Source organism: Penicillium canescens (assembly GCF_028828765.1).
Source record: "Penicillium canescens strain IBT 15451 chromosome Unknown utg000006l_segment0_segment0, whole genome shotgun sequence".
NCBI classification, from domain to species: domain Eukaryota; kingdom Fungi; phylum Ascomycota; class Eurotiomycetes; order Eurotiales; family Aspergillaceae; genus Penicillium; species Penicillium canescens.
The window spans coordinates 1858053-1874280 of NW_026703968.1; the positions used below are offsets into that span (position 1 = coordinate 1858053).

The following is a 16228-nucleotide window of genomic DNA, read 5'->3' on the forward strand; positions in this document are numbered from 1 at the left end:
CAAAAAGCAGCAATGGTCAGTACTTGAGCATTTGTTCAAATCCTCTCTGCAGTTTTGTCCCGAAGCCACGATTACAATAAATATAAAATAGTTGGCAAAGTAGGAGAACGCATTTAGAGATTTTAACATACACCAGATTCATAGCATACCTGCTTTACAGGCACGCCGGAATCAACCCCAACCTCCGTAGATACAAATCAAAAACATAGCAAAATAGTAAGCCATGATTGACTATCAGAGCCAAGACGCGGGACTGCGCCACTCGTACGCCTTGGCGTATATCGGGGTTTCTTCAAAAAAGGACAAGTTTCTTTACTAGGGCGATTTTGAGTTACACTTTCCATGTAGGAGATCTTGGGTGGCAAGAACGGGCATCGACAATTAGGCTGGAACTTGCGGACCCTGGTATAAAAATTCATACATCCGATCAAAGCGGCACACCTCCCGGGCGATCCATGCGCACGTGGGGGACAAAAATCCCGGGATCTAAGACACGCGATAAAAGTGTCAGGCGGCTGCTTTGACTTTTTCTTTCTCAGTCTAGGCATCCTCGGCAAAATTTTCCATTGCTTCAATACTTGACATTGAAGAGAATTGTGCCGCCTGAATATGCCGATAAGGTCAGCTACGCGACAATAGGGTGAATCAGCAATACTGAACCTGTGTAGACTTGATTACCCCACACTTCTGTGAGACCTACGTTGAACGTGGAACAAAAGCCAAGGAAGTATAAGACAGTCGTCCAAGAAGATCTAGACGTGGCTGATACGGACAAGAAAGGCGACATTGTGGATCAACAGGAGACAAAGTCCGAGCTAACCCCAATATGGCAAGTGATAACCGAGTCGTTGACTGTCTAACAATGTTGATTGGTTAGACCTGTTCCTGTTCACACCCGCAAAAGCTTGTCATTCGGTATTTCCTTTGTTTTTTACGATAAAAGAGGGGTTGTAGTCAAGTAATCCAAGGTATTATGGGTGTTGCCACTGCAATTTGGGTTAGGCTGCTTTCTGTTAGTGACAGGGTTCTGTCAGGGTCTACATCGGCCGCATCTCGGCTTATTATTTCCATGTCACCTCATTTAGGCGCTAGATTCCCCTTCCACTATAAAGAAGCCCATGGACTCGACGTTCTTTGAATTTTTGCCGTCTCTTAATTTCACTATTTGCCCGTCATCCACCCAAAACCCATTATAGAATAACATCTACACCTACCTTGTTCGACTCAGTGCCCAGCTCACCGCCGCACAACCACAGGAATAGGATTTAGAATCACACTCTCTTCCGTCTGCTGAAAGTATCTCTGAACGACTCTTCTTTTACCCGGGAAACCCTCGCGATGGAGAACAAGAGCACAATCCTCCCCGTGGTGATTGAGAAACGCCTCACTCCCTCTATCCAGTCAGTGCCAAGGAGTGAGACCTCAGGCCATACTAGCCAGCCTTCATTGGAAGCGAAGGCGGTGATCATCCTCGAAAAAGAACCTAAAAAGCGTTTCTTTGCGCGACCATGGGGACCCCGTCAGAAAGTCGCCGTGGGTGCAATTGGCTTCGTGTGGATCACCCTGATTGCTTTGACCATCGCTCTCCCGATTTACTTTACCAAAACCTACGGCTTTGCAAAGGATACTGATTGGTACTGGCAAATCTCTCAACCAAATGAGGATTCGAGTTACCGCAGCGAGGCGAACCGGCCTGTCTTCGCTCTCATGAATTTCCCGGACCCGGGGCTCATTGAGCACAACGGGACGTGGTTTGCCTACGGAACAAACCCTAAAAAGAAGAATGCCGATACCATCCATGTGCCTGTCGCTACATCAACCAACTTTGTCAATTGGACACTCCATGAAGGTTATGATGCACTGCCCACTCTCGGTGGTTGGGAGAAGAAGGTTAACCACTGGGCTCCCGATGTGATCCAGCGTGTAAGTGTACTTGGAGTGTTTCCTGTCTTTGAAAAGGAGTGAGTTCCTAACATACAAAATCCAGGATGACGGCAAATTTGTGATGTACTACTCAGGAGAGGTAAAGAACTGGGGGAGCTTCCACTGCGTCGGCGTTGCAGTATCGAACGGCACAGATCCACTGGGGCCATACATCCCCGAGGACAAGCCACTGGCATGTCCCCACGACCTAGGTGGCGCGATTGACCCTTCGCCATTCAGGGACGCTGACGGCACTCTCTACGTTGTCTACAAAGGCGATGGAAACAGCATTGGTCACGGTGGAAATTGCAACAACGGAAAGAAGCCAATCGTGTCTGTACCCATCCTCCTGCAAGAGCTCAAGAGCGACGGTGTGACTACTGTTGGAAAGCCAAAGAAGATCCTCGATATCGACGATACCGACGGTCCTCTCGTTGAAGCTCCAGACCTCATGCGCACCGATGATGGTGTCTACTACCTGTTCTTCTCTTCTCACTGCTATACCTCACTGGGCTATAATGTGAAATATGCCCACTCGACTTCCATCGAGGGCCCGTACAAGAGGGCTAATCGGCCTCTGCTGCAGACTGCGGACTGGGATCTCCTGGGGCCGGGAGGTGCCACTGTTTCCGCCGACGGGAAAAAGATCGTTTTCCACGCCAACTGTGGTTCCCACCGCTGTATGTACGCCGGCGCTATCGATATTAAAGCCGACAACACGGTTGTTATGTCAAGTCTCCTGGGCAGCAAGTCGTTGACCTCGACGAACTCTACTGTCATTTCTCGGTGAGCTGGATTGGCATGGTCAGGACCACCCATTTGATACACGGGAATCTCTAGAGGCGATATGATATATCTGTTCTATGTTATTTGATGGTTTGCATTTATTCAGCGTTTAAGCACTACGGTTTTGGCTTCGTTTTCTCTATTTTATTGGAGCCACTATTTGATACCCGGATGGTTCTTTCACCAGAATCGGCATGGGATTGGCGTTATGAGCAAGCAATTATCTAGCATTTAAAGATCTGAATCAATACTATTTTTTATATCCCTCTATCAGTAGTACTGTAAATTGCCTTCGTACTTGGATATCGGAGCTCTGTATACTTCTCCGCCAATCACCGCTCCTACAGATGACGCCACTGATCAGCGCCTGAGGCATCCACATAAGTTCTCCGGTCAATACATGACTCCATATCTGAACAGCTCCCCTCCCCAACTCCTACTTCTTTTAATATTCAGGTCATCATGCGCTCAATTCAGAGTGCAGCTCGTGTCGCTTCGCGCTCACTCCGAGCCTCACCATTGCGACAAGGCCAACCCAAGATCAATCCCGCGGGACCGCATCGGACTTTATCGGCGCAATGGACAACTGCTCGACTATTGCACACGGTGCCACCACGAAAGGCAGCATCCGCCTCCCCGGAGTCAACAGGAAAGGACTCCTCTAACCCGGCTATGTCATTCCCCTGCCTCGATGCCCAAGAAGCCAGGTCCGCACAGCTCTCCGCGCGGTCGCTAGAATCCGGCCCCGAACCCTCATACACCACCGGCCAACACGAATCCTTCCACTGCGACCAACCGCTGCTCCTCGACTGGGGTGGTGTACTCCCAGAGTTTGATGTCGCATATGAAACATGGGGCCAGCTGAACAGCGACAAGAGCAATGCCATCCTCCTACATACCGGCCTGTCGGCCTCAAGCCATGCCCACAGCACGGCCTCCAACCCCAAGCCTGGCTGGTGGGAGAAGTTCATAGGCCCAGGTCTCCCCCTGGATACCGACAAGTACTTCGTAATCTGCACCAATGTCTTAGGAGGCTGCTACGGCAGCACTGGCCCGTCATCAGTCGACCCATCTGACGGAAAGCGTTACGCAACCCGCTTCCCAATCCTCACCCTAGACGACATGGTCCGCGCACAATTCCGACTCCTCGACGGCCTAGGAATCCAAAAGCTGGCCGCCTCCGTCGGCTCCAGCATGGGCGGCATGCAGAGTCTTGCAGCCGGCGTCCTCTTCCCAGAACGCGTCGGCAAGATCGTCAGCATCAGTGGCTGCGCACGCAGCCACCCATACAGCATTGCAATGCGGCACACACAGCGCCAGGTCCTGATGATGGATCCGAACTGGGCGCGCGGATTCTACTACGACGCGATCCCGCCGCACTCGGGTATGAAGCTCGCGCGCGAAATCGCTACCGTCACGTACCGCAGTGGTCCAGAGTGGGAGATGCGCTTTGGTCGGCGCCGCGCTGATCCTAGTAAGCAGCCTGCGCTGTGTCCCGATTTCCTTATCGAGACCTACCTCGACCATGCCGGCGAGAAGTTTTGTCTAGAGTATGACCCGAACAGTCTGCTTTATGTTTCTAAGGCTATGGATCTGTTTGATCTGGGTCATGCACACCAGTCCGAGACTTTGCGTCGGCGCGCTGAGTCTGAGGATCGTATTGCTCACGGTGGTATCTTGCCGGGTGTGTCTGATCCTTCATGCAGTCTTACTCTCCCCGAGAAACCATATGAAGAACAGCCCAGCTCGACTTCCTCCGTGCCGCCTTTGGACAAGTCCGTCTCATCTGATCAAGCCGAAGGCCCACCGCGCGATCTTGTCGCTGGTCTGGCGCCTCTGAAGGACCACCCCGTTCTTGTCATGGGTGTTGCCAGTGACATCCTGTTCCCTGCTTGGCAGCAGCGTGAGATTGCGGAGACTCTTCGCGCTGGCGGAAACAAGAATGTGGAGCATATCGAGCTTGGTGATGATGTTTCCCTGTTCGGTCATGATACTTTCTTGCTGGATCTTAAGAACATTGGTGGTGCGCTGGGCAAGTTCTTGCGCTAGGCTTAGTATGTGGAAGATTCAGTGTGATGATGGCTGTGTATAGGTGGTTTATTCTGTAAATTCGTGAAGCGTGTGACTAAAAATTGTGCATTAGCAGGCGTTCATACATGTTGAAATGAAATACCTCTTCTCTATTCAGTTGGAGTATCTTAACAAAGACCAGTATGTGTCAGTCTATGTCTACAAGTAGCTGTTGTAAATAGTTATCTCTTCTTTTACGCCCCTCGTGCAAATATCAAAAGAGAAAAAGAAAAAGTACAAAAAAGCCAGCCCTCAGATATGCTCTCAGTATTCAGCATTGGCTTCCAGCAGTACAGTGGCCTCCAGTCCACCGAAGTAGCTGGCACGTCATGTACCGCGGATGCATGCAGTATTGGCTTATGTTCGTCTTTGAACGAACTCATCACAGGGCGATACCAAAGAATAAAGGGACGCCCACACCCACACCCATATCCACATCCAACCCAAGCCCACGTACCGATGCCTGACGACAAAAACCCATCTCTAGCAGAGAACCACGATCCAGCAGAAGCCCACAGCTAAATCTAGGTAGGCGAGGATGTTTAGTAAAAGACACAGCGGGTACAAAAAGCAGGAAACACAAATAGAGAGAGAGGGGCGGGGGAGGGACCAAAAGGGGGACAAAACAGCAGAAGACAGGAAGGATGGAGAAGGAGGAAAGAAGAGGAAGTTGAAATGGAAGGAAGAGGATATTTATACGTTTGCAATCTGAAGCAAGCAAACAAATCCCAAAGCTGTGTTTATCTTTAGACAAAGCGAGTATTGAGTGCATTGACTGCATCGATGCATGAGCCAACGCGTCAATCATCAACGACATCGTAATAGCCAAGTAACGATTGACTTCCTCCCATTCCTTAGATCAATCACAAGACCTATAATGAAAGTTGTTCGGGCTCTACCAACAACATTGGTCTGTCATCTCAGAAGAGCTGAGCTTGGTTAGCTTCGAGTTTGGGTAATTGTTTTGTGGGCATGTTCATCGCGTTCGTAAACACTGATTTATGGCGATCCGCTCAAACTCGTCATTTGAGTTGCGGGGTATTCAATATATAGCCATATTGTTCGATGCAAGAATTGCCAGTTGGTGAGGCTCTGAAGAGCTTGGTGGGTGTTATATCAGGGATATAAAATGGACTTGAAATGTAAAGGTGGTTCTAAAGCTTCAGGATTAACTGTTTTTCCGGGGCACGATATATTGATGCCTGGGGCATAAAGTGGTTTTCTACGTCCTAACACCGAAATATTCAAATTCCAGTCTTATCAATAACTACGTGATTCGATATTTTTTTACTTGGGGAGTGGAGATGCCTACGAATTATTTTTTAGTACGATTATCTTAGGTCCCACACAAACTTAAAGCCTTGCGTTATCCATGGTTCTCACTGGTATCGACAAACACTTTCCGGGTTATTTCACTGCACAAAAAGCTGCAGACACCTTATGAAAACATGATAAAGGTATACTCTGCAATAAATCTCAGCTGCTCGGCAAAGGCCTACAAGTAGCCAATAGCCACATCAATTGCGTAGTTCTACGATCATAGAGGATAAAGCATGAGGATTGTAGGAATAAGTACCTGTCACAATTACATAGCCATGTGGCATAAGGTACGCCCGGATCCTTTGCATATTAACGTTATCTCTACTTCAGAATGGACTTAAAAATTCCTACCTTCCTTCTCATAGCTACTCATATTCTTTGTAACTTAGTTATACACGCCGTTGAAGCCAGTACTCTGTCTAGAATGTCCAGCGGTGCAGTAGAAGACGATCAGGTGGTCGATCCTATTCAATCTGAATACGCAGATTCTGATGAGACACTTAGCAAGTCTTTGTTCCTCGTCAGCACTCCCATATATGATAGTAGCTTGGTGATTAACAACTCATGATTCAGCCGAGGACGAAGGCAAAATGATGGATCAATCCAATACTTTGGGAGAAGACTCCGCCATGCGCAGCCCGTGGCTTCGACTAAGTACCATGAGATAGATGAGGATGAACTTCCGAATGAGGCTCAGTGATTTAGAGACAGATTTCCCCTTTAAAAGTATTCATTATATTAGACTTTATAGTGAAAAACCTTCGATGTTGGGCTTTCTGTTTATCATTTCCCCATCCACGGTAGGCTGTATGTACCAAACGCCGCCCCATTGTGCCTTGAGGAGTTTAGTTCCTTAGTTTGCAAATAATACAGCCCGACGGAGCGCTAGTTATACACTAGTTAGACTGATATCTAAAGGCGACTACGGGCTAATGAGTGACATTCTGTACAAGATCGGAGTTGTAACAAACTGCCATTGCCATGCGAGGTTGGCTCCGATCTTTGGGACGTTCATCGTTGGGTTTGGGACCTTCTTCGCGATCATGCCCTCCCAGCTATACCTGGTGGATCTGTTTGGATCAGAAGCGGCGGCATCTGCCCTAGGGGCCAATATTCTCCTCCGCTCGATGTTCGGGGCCTTCTTGCCTGATTGTGTCGCACATGTATTCGACCGTCAACTACGGATGGGGCAACACGCTGTTGGGACCTGGCACTGGCATTTGCGCCTGTGTTGATTTTGTTCTATCTGGAGGGAGAATGGCTGCGGAGTCCGACGACAGTTACGCTGTGAATGTGCAAGACATTTATAGATAAGGCTAGATTAGGGTTACCTATTAATAAGATTGCTTATTTTGTCCTCATAACACGATGAAACAAGAAATCATTGAAGCCGCGAAGTAACTAAACGCATGCCCGCATCCGCCTCTGAAGCGCACAAGATCCGTTTTCAGCGCTTTACCATATACCCATAAATAGTATTCGAAGCGTTGATCTCTCCAACGCCCATCACAGTTCGATAGACTTGGTTACACTGTCCTTGCACATTGAACAATTGGAGTGTTCGGGCGCCACTGGATCCAGTCCAGCTGATTCTGGAGCCTCGGGGAATGTAGATGGGCTTGCAACCTTGAGTGGGTGTAGTTTCGGTGTATACTTGATTGTTTGCTCGGAGTTCCCAAGCTGAGGTGGTGCTCGCAAGGAGAGCAAGGAAAGAAGTAGAGAGTAGAGAAAGTTTCATGGCTGTCTATATCATTTGTTAGTCTGTGTGTGTATTTAATCGCTCCTTCCACTTGAAAGAGTAGAGCCACACATACTGATCAGACAGTATAGTCAGATATTAATTTGATTCAAGATGTATGATTTCTTCTTGAGGGAGGACTCGTATCTTATATTGTGTCGTCAAGTGTTCATCTGTCCATTTAGATGCACATGATGTCACTACTATACGACCACCACAAACACTGCCCCCAGAATGCCTATCATTATCTCTTTCGAATTGCTGGACCTCCGTTAGACCATGGTATGCAGAATCACGGATGTTCGTGGCTCGTGTGGTTGAGCCAAACGCTCCCTTTAGTCTGCATGTAGTCCAGTCCGTGGCGAATATGACTGTCACCTGTCATCGACAATTTAGGCGGGAAAAAAGCTATGACTTACTTATCACATTGTTATTTGCTGGATCAATTACGAGAATTGCGTTTAGACCTTTAAAGCTCGTACGAATAAGCATATACCCCGGATCCAGATCGCGCTTCACGGCTTTTCCTTTCCGCTTTAGTGGTCACCCCTTGCCACCTTTTGATCGCTGAGTAAAACTGAGCAGGTCCGGAGTATTATATAATCACTAATAACTGGCCCGGGGGCAACCTGAGGATCACCTAAAGACTTGTCAACATATCAATCTGAACTATCAATCACAATGATATCCAGGTTTCCCGGTACGTCCTCGCGAGCCTCGGGCACCGTGAGATCGATTGGCTCAGTCGGGAGATGTTCTCTGAGAAATGCCCTGACAGCAATCAGGGGCACTCCATGACGCATCGCCGTGGCATCGTCCCATGAGGAATGTAGGCCCAGCAAAGCACCGTCCGATCTCCTAGGAGCGGTGCGCCTGAGTGGCCCCAGTAGGTCCAGGCGTTATGTTTCAGAGCGCCGATATCTGAGTTGTCCTGTGGGTCTGCACCGGCAACCATGCCACATAGACGACCCTGAGAGAGTTCGACCAAATCGTAGGCAGTCTTGCGCGGAGAGACCGACTCTAGGTCATCTGCCCCCGGTTGCCCGATACAGAATATTGAAGAGGAGGTAGACATTGATTCAGCGATAGGGACACAGGCAAAAATAGGGGTTACCGAGCGTCTACACCGTTCGTCGAAGATCTCGATACGAACGATTTTAGCCAAAGCCAGATCACGGCGCTCATCCCACGCCCGACATTCGACCTGAACGGCGAGTCCATTGTAATAGAAAAGCCATTTTAGGCGCTCGGCTTTCCACTCTTCAGGCGTCTCGCCAAAACAGTGCGCACAGGTCAAAATCCAGCCGCGCGAGTCGATACATACGGCGGTGCCAGCTTCGTGCTGAGCAAAGATCAGCGTTGATGTCAGTGCCCGTGTTGCGTGGTGGCTCACGTCCAAAGGTAGCTTCTGCGGTCAGAAAAGCCGATTGTCGCAGTCGATTCTGCTTTTTACGCAAAATTCGCAGTTCGTACTCGTTCAGCCCTGGGAGACGTGACAGGCTTCGGACGATGGCCGGCACGGCAGGGGTCGATGCGGACGCGATGAAACGGACCGGTTCATGCATCTCATCCTGGAGGCCGAGCCCATCCATCTTAGACGCAGGGAGCTCCTTGCAGCCGGATTGTAGTTTTCGGGGCATCATTTATCTCTCGATGCTTGGGTATTGCGAGTAGGTCTGGCGACAGAGATAGGGACTAGCGTCCGTCGTAATTGGGGACCAAGGAGCAGTACTTCAATCCTGATGTAGGTGATAATCATAGCGGTAATATGCGACTCCAATTGTAAATACACATCTACTCTTGAGGTATTAAAGATAACTATATAATAGCCAAACACCCCCAGGCAGCAGCTTACTACACTTTAACAGCACAAATACATCTATCCCTGCAGGTGAAAAGGCCCCCAAAAGTGGCACTACTACGGATCGTATGACATCCTTAATACTTTGCCAGTCCCTTTTATTCTCTCTTCTTCTTTGACATTTTCTTCGCTATCCCTCTCCTAATCATGGCCTCTGGACTCATCTTCGATCCCCACGCTCTCCTGCGCACCGCCCCACTCATAACCTCAACTTGCACATTATGGTATTCGCTCGACCAGGAATTCTTCCTAAACATCTTCCTCCACCCCAGCCACCGCACCCGCAGCAATGAAACTCTGCCATCCTATTTCGGGGTCTTCTTCGTCCCTGGTACCGTGCGCGTACTTGGCCTTCTCGCCCTGACCTTGACAGGAGGCGGATACAATATCTTGACCCGACGGTCGGTATCTGGGAGCTCGGCATCCTTGCCTTGGTATACGGCAGGTACGCTGTTAGCCGCTAGTCATCTTCTCTTTGTGCCGGCTGTTGCGCCTAAGATCCAAGCTGTGGTTGAGGATTCGTCTAAGGGCCGGTCGACGGAGGATCTTGAGGGGTGGTTGACTATTCATCGTGTGCGTACCTGGACGGTTGATTTTGCTGCGTGGGCTTGCTTTGCGGTTGCTATGTCGATTGTTGAGTGAACTGTCTAAGTTGACAATGAAAGAAGTCTTGGTATAAGGTACTTAGGTGGAATCGCTGAACAGTTGGTAGTGCTTTGGCTCAGATTAGTACAAGTCTACTAGCAGCATAAACATACAACAGGGGTCATAAATGTGCATACAGAACCACTGAGGAAATATTAGACAGTCTCTACACGAAAGCCTCGAAGCGAGTATACCGTTTCGTGCATCGTTTTCGTCGTACTTTTACATCTTTTTTTCGGCTCATTTTTGCCGATTTTGGACTGCCTCTTGTAGTTTTTTAAAGATAGTGGGTTAAGCATATAGATTATAGAAAGGTGGAGTGTGAAAGGTGTTATGGCCTACGCGTGTATCAATAAATCGAATCAGTAAATTTAAGATTCGATCGAGTCTTTCTGCAATGAAATTTTAGCCTAAGTCTGGGGCTTAAGGACTATTTTGGATAGAGAATTACGCCCGCGGCTTATGGCCATCAACAGTAGGAAATGAATCCTTAGAACCTAGAAGTTCGTTATCCGTCAAGCCGGGTTCGAGTCTTCTATGTTGTCCTCGTCCAAGTACAACTGCGAAAACATTCGTTTCCTACTCAAAAGTTCTCGTCATGGTCCAATTTCAGATATCGTGCCATTATCCAAAACCATGAGCAAATCCGAGTCCATGCCAGTTTCAACCTGAGGAGCAATGAGATGATAGTCCGCCCCTTCAACCGTTAACCAAGAAGTTTTGAGGCCAGTTTCTCCGTGTGTTCATCAAATCCGCCGGTAGGTTCATCCATGATAACGATTCTGCCAGGCGATATAGAATATTTGCTTTTGGCCATAGGGAGAGTAGGGGATAAGGGTATCACGTACTTTTAAAGATATTAGGGGCTGAAAGAAGGGAAGAAAATAACAAGAATAAGAGCTATTATATTTATGTTGTTCTGTATACGCCTTCCCTAACCACTACTATCTACTCTCACTAAGTGTATAAACCATACACACACCAACTTATTCTTACCTATTTTACGACTTCCCTTAACAGGAGTATGGGAGTATGAGGTCAAGACAGGTATTATTCGATGGAGTATCAAACTCGATCAATGAACTATAGTAATATATGAGCTTTCCAAGAATGCCATATCAAGGGAGACGCATTAAAATGAACAACATTGATCATGAACAAAGGAAGAATTGTAGTAATATCCAACCATTAATTTCCATATGCTTAGCAGACCCTCAGATTGAAAACTACCTTTTTGTCACTCTTCACTGGCGTACTCGTCGTTTCCTTTATAAGGTGTACAGACAGAGCATATACATGGCCTCAGAGTATATGACGAATCTGTCTTCATCGGGCCATGCTTGGTGCATTGAGACAGAGGGGAACACATTCGGCTAACATAAGTGAAAGTTGCTTGAATCTAGAGGCCATAGTCAATGTCAGTATGTCTAATTTAAAGATGGCCACGGCGCGAAGAGCACAGATAGAATAAAGCTTCAAATGACAGTCGCTCAGATCTCTGTTCATTCTCAATCACCCATAAGACCGATGTCTTCTTCCACTCAGATGTACTGGGGATGAAGTCCACCAACCGCCATGTCATGAAAAGCTCATATGTGAATTTTGTATCTTCATCACGACTAGCAATGGGGTGCTCTGGATGCACAAATGATGGTACAAGCAAAACCCTCAATGGGTAACGTACCTGTTGTGATGTGACGAGCTGCCGCGCAAGCATATCAGACATGTGGGTTGGTCGAAGGTCACGCATCTTGACATGCGATAGTGAGTAGATGTTGGTGTGACCTAACGCAGAGTAAACAGATTCAATGTCGCGCAGCCTGGCTCTGGAACTTCCTCGCACCGTGGGCCTTGGCGCGATATTGGAACCAGCATCTCCAACAGGCGGGCCAACAGCGACACATTATCGCATGAGAAGATGCATGAGCAGGATGGCGCGTGGGAACCGACGCGAGATGTGTTGGAGTTTCCAGGTCGGAGTCTCGGCTAAAGTCCGCAGAACGCACGTGATAGCAATCGTGGTTCCAGTGATGATCGCATCTGCAGATTGACATTCCGTTATATAAGGCCATTGCCTGCACCGATCGGCTACTTGTGATGGTACGTACCATCTCCCCTTATACGCCATGGCTCCCCTAGCTTCCACGTGGTGGGAAACACCTACCGATGCCGACCTCGACTACGGATTCGATTCTGACGAACCTGATAATAGATACGGGCCTGATCGCCACACGAACCCTCGAAAACAGACCGAATTGAAAGAACGAGAACCCCAGGATACAGACGAGAAGGGAGTGCTTGAAAATATGTCTTCTTGGCTCCAGCGTCAGGCTGGTTCGTCGCACGGCCAGCTTGCGACTACCGCTGTTTTGTCCGGTGCAGCTGTCGCAGGTGCTATCTTTGGATACCAATCATACAAGCGGAAGGAGGCTGTTCATGACTTGAAAGCTTCGATCCCAAATATTGATGATCTTCATCCCGCTGAAAAGGTAAACTGCTCTCGTCAAGCTTTGTCGAATGCCCGGCAAGCTAGAAATCGACAAAACCATGAAAGTTAATCGCATGACCACAGCTTACCGACTTCGGTGCCGCTGCACCCGAAATCCCATTGAGCAAGGAAGATGAGCGCAGTGCAGCTTTGGCTCGCAGGGCACAACAGGGAGACTATGATGATGGTATGCGCCCTTATGTCCTCGCCATCTTTCGCGAACCTATCTAACAAGACCTGTCTTTGCCCAGACTTGATCCTTGAACAACTTGCCCGCAACCGCGTGTTCCTCGGTGACGAAGGTCTTGCCAAGCTTCGCTCTTCGTTTGTCGTCGTGGTTGGATGTGGTGGTGTCGGCTCCCATGCCGCTGCCTCGCTCGCTCGATCGGGCGTATCTAAGATCCGACTCATCGATTTCGACCAAGTCACACTATCCTCGCTGAACCGACACGCCCTTGCGACATTGGCCGATGTTGGAACATCCAAGGTTCACTGTATTCGGAGACGATTGGAGCAAATCGCCCCATGGGTCACATTCGATTGCAGGAACGAACTGTTTGGAAAGTCGGCAGCTGACGACCTTATCAGTCATTGGACTCTGACAAAGGACGGAGAGGGACGCCGTCCGGACTTTGTGTTGGATTGCATTGATAACATTACGTCCAAGGTGGACTTGCTACACTACTGCCACTCGAATTCCCTACCCGTGATCTCATCCATGGGTGCAGGATGCAAGTCAGACCCGACTCGCGTTGTGGTCGGCGACATCTCGCTCAGTACTGATGACCCTCTGTCTCGCAGTACACGGCGTAAGCTGAAGGCCTTGGGCGTCACTTCAGGTGTTGCAGCTGTGTTTTCGACAGAGAAGCCTGGTCCTGGTAAAGCAAGCCTACTTCCTCTTCCCGAGGAGGAATATAAGAAGGGTCAAGTGGGTGAGCTCGGAGTCCTTCCCGACTTCCGAGTTCGCATTCTCCCTGTTCTGGGAACCATGCCTGCTGTCTTCGGTTACACGGTAGCCAACCACGTTATCTGCAGCATTACTGGATACCCGCTCGACTACAACATGGGCGCCAAGGGCCGTGAGAAGCTCTACGATGGCATTCTGGCCGCTATGCTAGCCTTGCACGAGCGAATGATCAAACATGCCACCGGCGGGGACACAATCGGGCTTCGCACTCCCATCAGCAAGGATGACATTGCATTCCTTGTAGAGGAAGTCTATCGGGGAAAGAGTGCAGTCAGCGGCTTGCCGAACAGGCTGGTTCTCATTCCCTGGCAAAATCCTACCCATGGATGGAAGATGGATTTGAGCCTGGAACATGAGGGCCAGAAGCTCATCCCGGTCAACATCAATGAATTGGTCTGCATGACCAAGGAAGAAGCTTCTCACCACGAGAAGGAGGTGCTCAAAGGTGGCAAGCCAGTGGAAGAGGTCTACGATGCGACTGTCCTCCATCGCGTGAACCTCCGGAAAAGGGAAGCGGAAGAGTACGAGCAGTACCGGGGATAAAATAGCCAAATTAAATAGGCAATGAATGTAATGAATATGAGTACTGTATGAGCATGTGTATGCGTATGCGTACGCAATGATCTCCCGAGTGGGTCTGGGGTAGACGTCAGACCGGAAAGGGATGCCTTTCTGCCTAAAAATATCATCTTCACTCCCACTCTCACACAACCATGAGATAGGACATTTACCTCCCGAGGTAGACGGACTACCCTTCTCACATCATATCCTACTCAACAGGACCCAATTCCCAACAAAATGGTGCTCCGCGACCCCGATGCAATGGGCGTCCAGTCCGACGCAGACGACGACTTCGAATTATCCGAGAGTCCTCCCTCCTACGCCGCTCACTGGTCCCAATCCCGTCCTCTCATATACTCTGCTAGAAATGCACGGCAATCGCGACCTGGCGGCAGCTACAACGCCGCATCCAGATCATTGGACGATACGAAGCCCCCGCGATGGATTGAAATGACCCGCTCAGTGGTTTCTGCGCCACGGTTCCGGCGCTACGTGCTTATATACCTTGGCTTGTTCTTGGTGGGCTGGGTTAGCTGGCGGATGCTGCTTTATCCACGACTCCAAGAGCGAAGCTCATTACTGCATTCACTTGATCCAAGCACGAAGACTGAGGCCGGTGGGTGGTTCGGGTCGAATGCCATGCCTCAGTTCGACGACATAGTTCACATTCGCACATTGGATCCGGAGCTTGTGCCCTCGGGCTCAGCTGAAGTAGAGGCAGACTCGTCAAGTCGGAAACGGTTAATCTTTGTGGGCGATGTACATGGCTGCAAAGCGGAGTGTAAGTCATATATCGGTCTTGGTGCATATCCCCCAATACTGACTAGCTTAATAGTGGAAGAACTCCTCGAAAAAGTCTCCTTCAAACCCAACAGTGGCGATCACCTCATACTCACTGGTGACCTCATCAACAAGGGACCGGATAGTACAGGAGTTGTAGACTTAGCTCGTGGGTACTCGGCCTCTTGTGTGCGCGGAAACCACGAGGATCGGATCTTGCTTGTTCGACAGGAGCTGGTGAAGACCAACGCTCTTGCAACCCCCGAGGACGACGAAGAGTCATATCTATCATCTCGGGAGACCCGGGAGCGTGCACTTGCACGTTCGTTGAGTGACGAGCAAGCCAAATGGCTGAGCAGCTGTCCAGTTATTTTGGACGTTGGCCCCGTGCCAGGTATTGGACAGGTGGTTGTCGTCCATGCGGGATTGGTACCGGGCGTCGAGCTTGAGAAACAAGATCCATCTAGTGTGATGACCATGCGTACCATTGATTTGGATACGCATGTGCCTAGCCCGAAGAAGAAAGGCATGAACTGGGCGAAGGTATGTTTCTCTTCGACTTTATTCCTTAGGGGGTCTAACTGACATGTTCTAGATGTTTGATAAGCATCAATCTTTGTTATACTCGAATCTCGAGTCCTCAATTGAAGACCGTCTCTCGGGCACCATGACTGTCGTCTATGGCCATGATGCGTCTTCTTCCCTTTCTATCCGCACTTTTACCAAGGGTCTAGACTCTGGGTGTGTGAAGGGTGGCAAGCTGACAGCGTTGGTCGTTGAGGATGGCGGGAAACAAAACATTGTAAAGGTAAAGTGTAAGGATTACCTCAAGGAAAAATAGGTTTCATGTCCGCTTTGCTTGGTTGTATAGTGCATTCTCGGAGTTGATTTAGGGTTTCCTGATATATAATGACACAATAGCATACAGCGAAATACTTCGCTTGGTGTACCCAAGCCTTTCAGGGAACTATTAAATCGCAATGCTGAAAAGCATCGTGGGCTTTATCCGCTGCGCTGCGCAGTATCTCGCAAACTTGTAGTATGTCAAAGTACACATTGAAATAGAAGACGCAGTGCACAGGTTGTTGA

General features: G+C 49.1%; 7 protein-coding genes across 7 annotated transcripts; 5 read left to right on the top strand and 2 right to left on the bottom strand.

Annotated features, from left to right (window-relative positions):
- Window positions 1-1338: 1338 nt before the first annotated feature.
- Window positions 1339-2713, top strand: N7446_009671 (glycoside hydrolase family 43 protein; the record flags this gene model as incomplete). Its single annotated transcript, XM_058518416.1, has 2 exons — window positions 1339-1923; window positions 1988-2713. 2 exons carry the CDS (start codon window positions 1339-1341, stop codon window positions 2711-2713), a joined length of 1311 nt encoding a protein of 436 aa, XP_058369204.1.
- Window positions 2714-3171: 458 nt separating this feature from the next.
- Window positions 3172-4758, top strand: N7446_009672 (homoserine O-acetyltransferase family protein; the record flags this gene model as incomplete). Its single annotated transcript, XM_058518417.1, has 1 exon — window positions 3172-4758. One exon carries the CDS (start codon window positions 3172-3174, stop codon window positions 4756-4758), a length of 1587 nt encoding a protein of 528 aa, XP_058369205.1.
- Window positions 4759-8618: 3860 nt separating this feature from the next.
- N7446_009673 (S1 family peptidase) lies at window positions 8619-9477 on the bottom strand (the record flags this gene model as incomplete). Its single annotated transcript, XM_058518418.1, has 2 exons — window positions 8619-9172; window positions 9231-9477. The coding sequence occupies 2 exons, from the start codon at window positions 9475-9477 to the stop codon at window positions 8619-8621; spliced, it is 801 nt and encodes a 266-aa protein (XP_058369206.1).
- A 368-nt stretch (window positions 9478-9845) lies between these two features.
- N7446_009674 (uncharacterized protein) lies at window positions 9846-10340 on the top strand (the record flags this gene model as incomplete). Its single annotated transcript, XM_058518419.1, has 1 exon — window positions 9846-10340. One exon carries the CDS (start codon window positions 9846-9848, stop codon window positions 10338-10340), a length of 495 nt encoding a protein of 164 aa, XP_058369207.1.
- Window positions 10341-11775: 1435 nt separating this feature from the next.
- On the bottom strand, window positions 11776-12093 carry N7446_009675 (uncharacterized protein; the record flags this gene model as incomplete). The annotated part of the gene is given in 2 exon segments (XM_058518420.1): window positions 11776-12027; window positions 12043-12093. 2 exon segments carry the CDS (start codon window positions 12091-12093, stop codon window positions 11776-11778), a joined length of 303 nt encoding a protein of 100 aa, XP_058369208.1.
- Window positions 12094-12469: 376 nt separating this feature from the next.
- On the top strand, window positions 12470-14341 carry N7446_009676 (tRNA threonylcarbamoyladenosine dehydratase; the record flags this gene model as incomplete). The annotated part of the gene is made up of 3 exons (XM_058518421.1): window positions 12470-12832; window positions 12916-13018; window positions 13083-14341. 3 exons carry the CDS (start codon window positions 12470-12472, stop codon window positions 14339-14341), a joined length of 1725 nt encoding a protein of 574 aa, XP_058369209.1.
- A 255-nt stretch (window positions 14342-14596) lies between these two features.
- N7446_009677 (putative serine/threonine-protein phosphatase) lies at window positions 14597-15980 on the top strand (the record flags this gene model as incomplete). Its single annotated transcript, XM_058518422.1, has 3 exons — window positions 14597-15140; window positions 15195-15682; window positions 15735-15980. 3 exons carry the CDS (start codon window positions 14597-14599, stop codon window positions 15978-15980), a joined length of 1278 nt encoding a protein of 425 aa, XP_058369210.1.
- Between the last annotated feature and the right edge of the window lie 248 nt (window positions 15981-16228).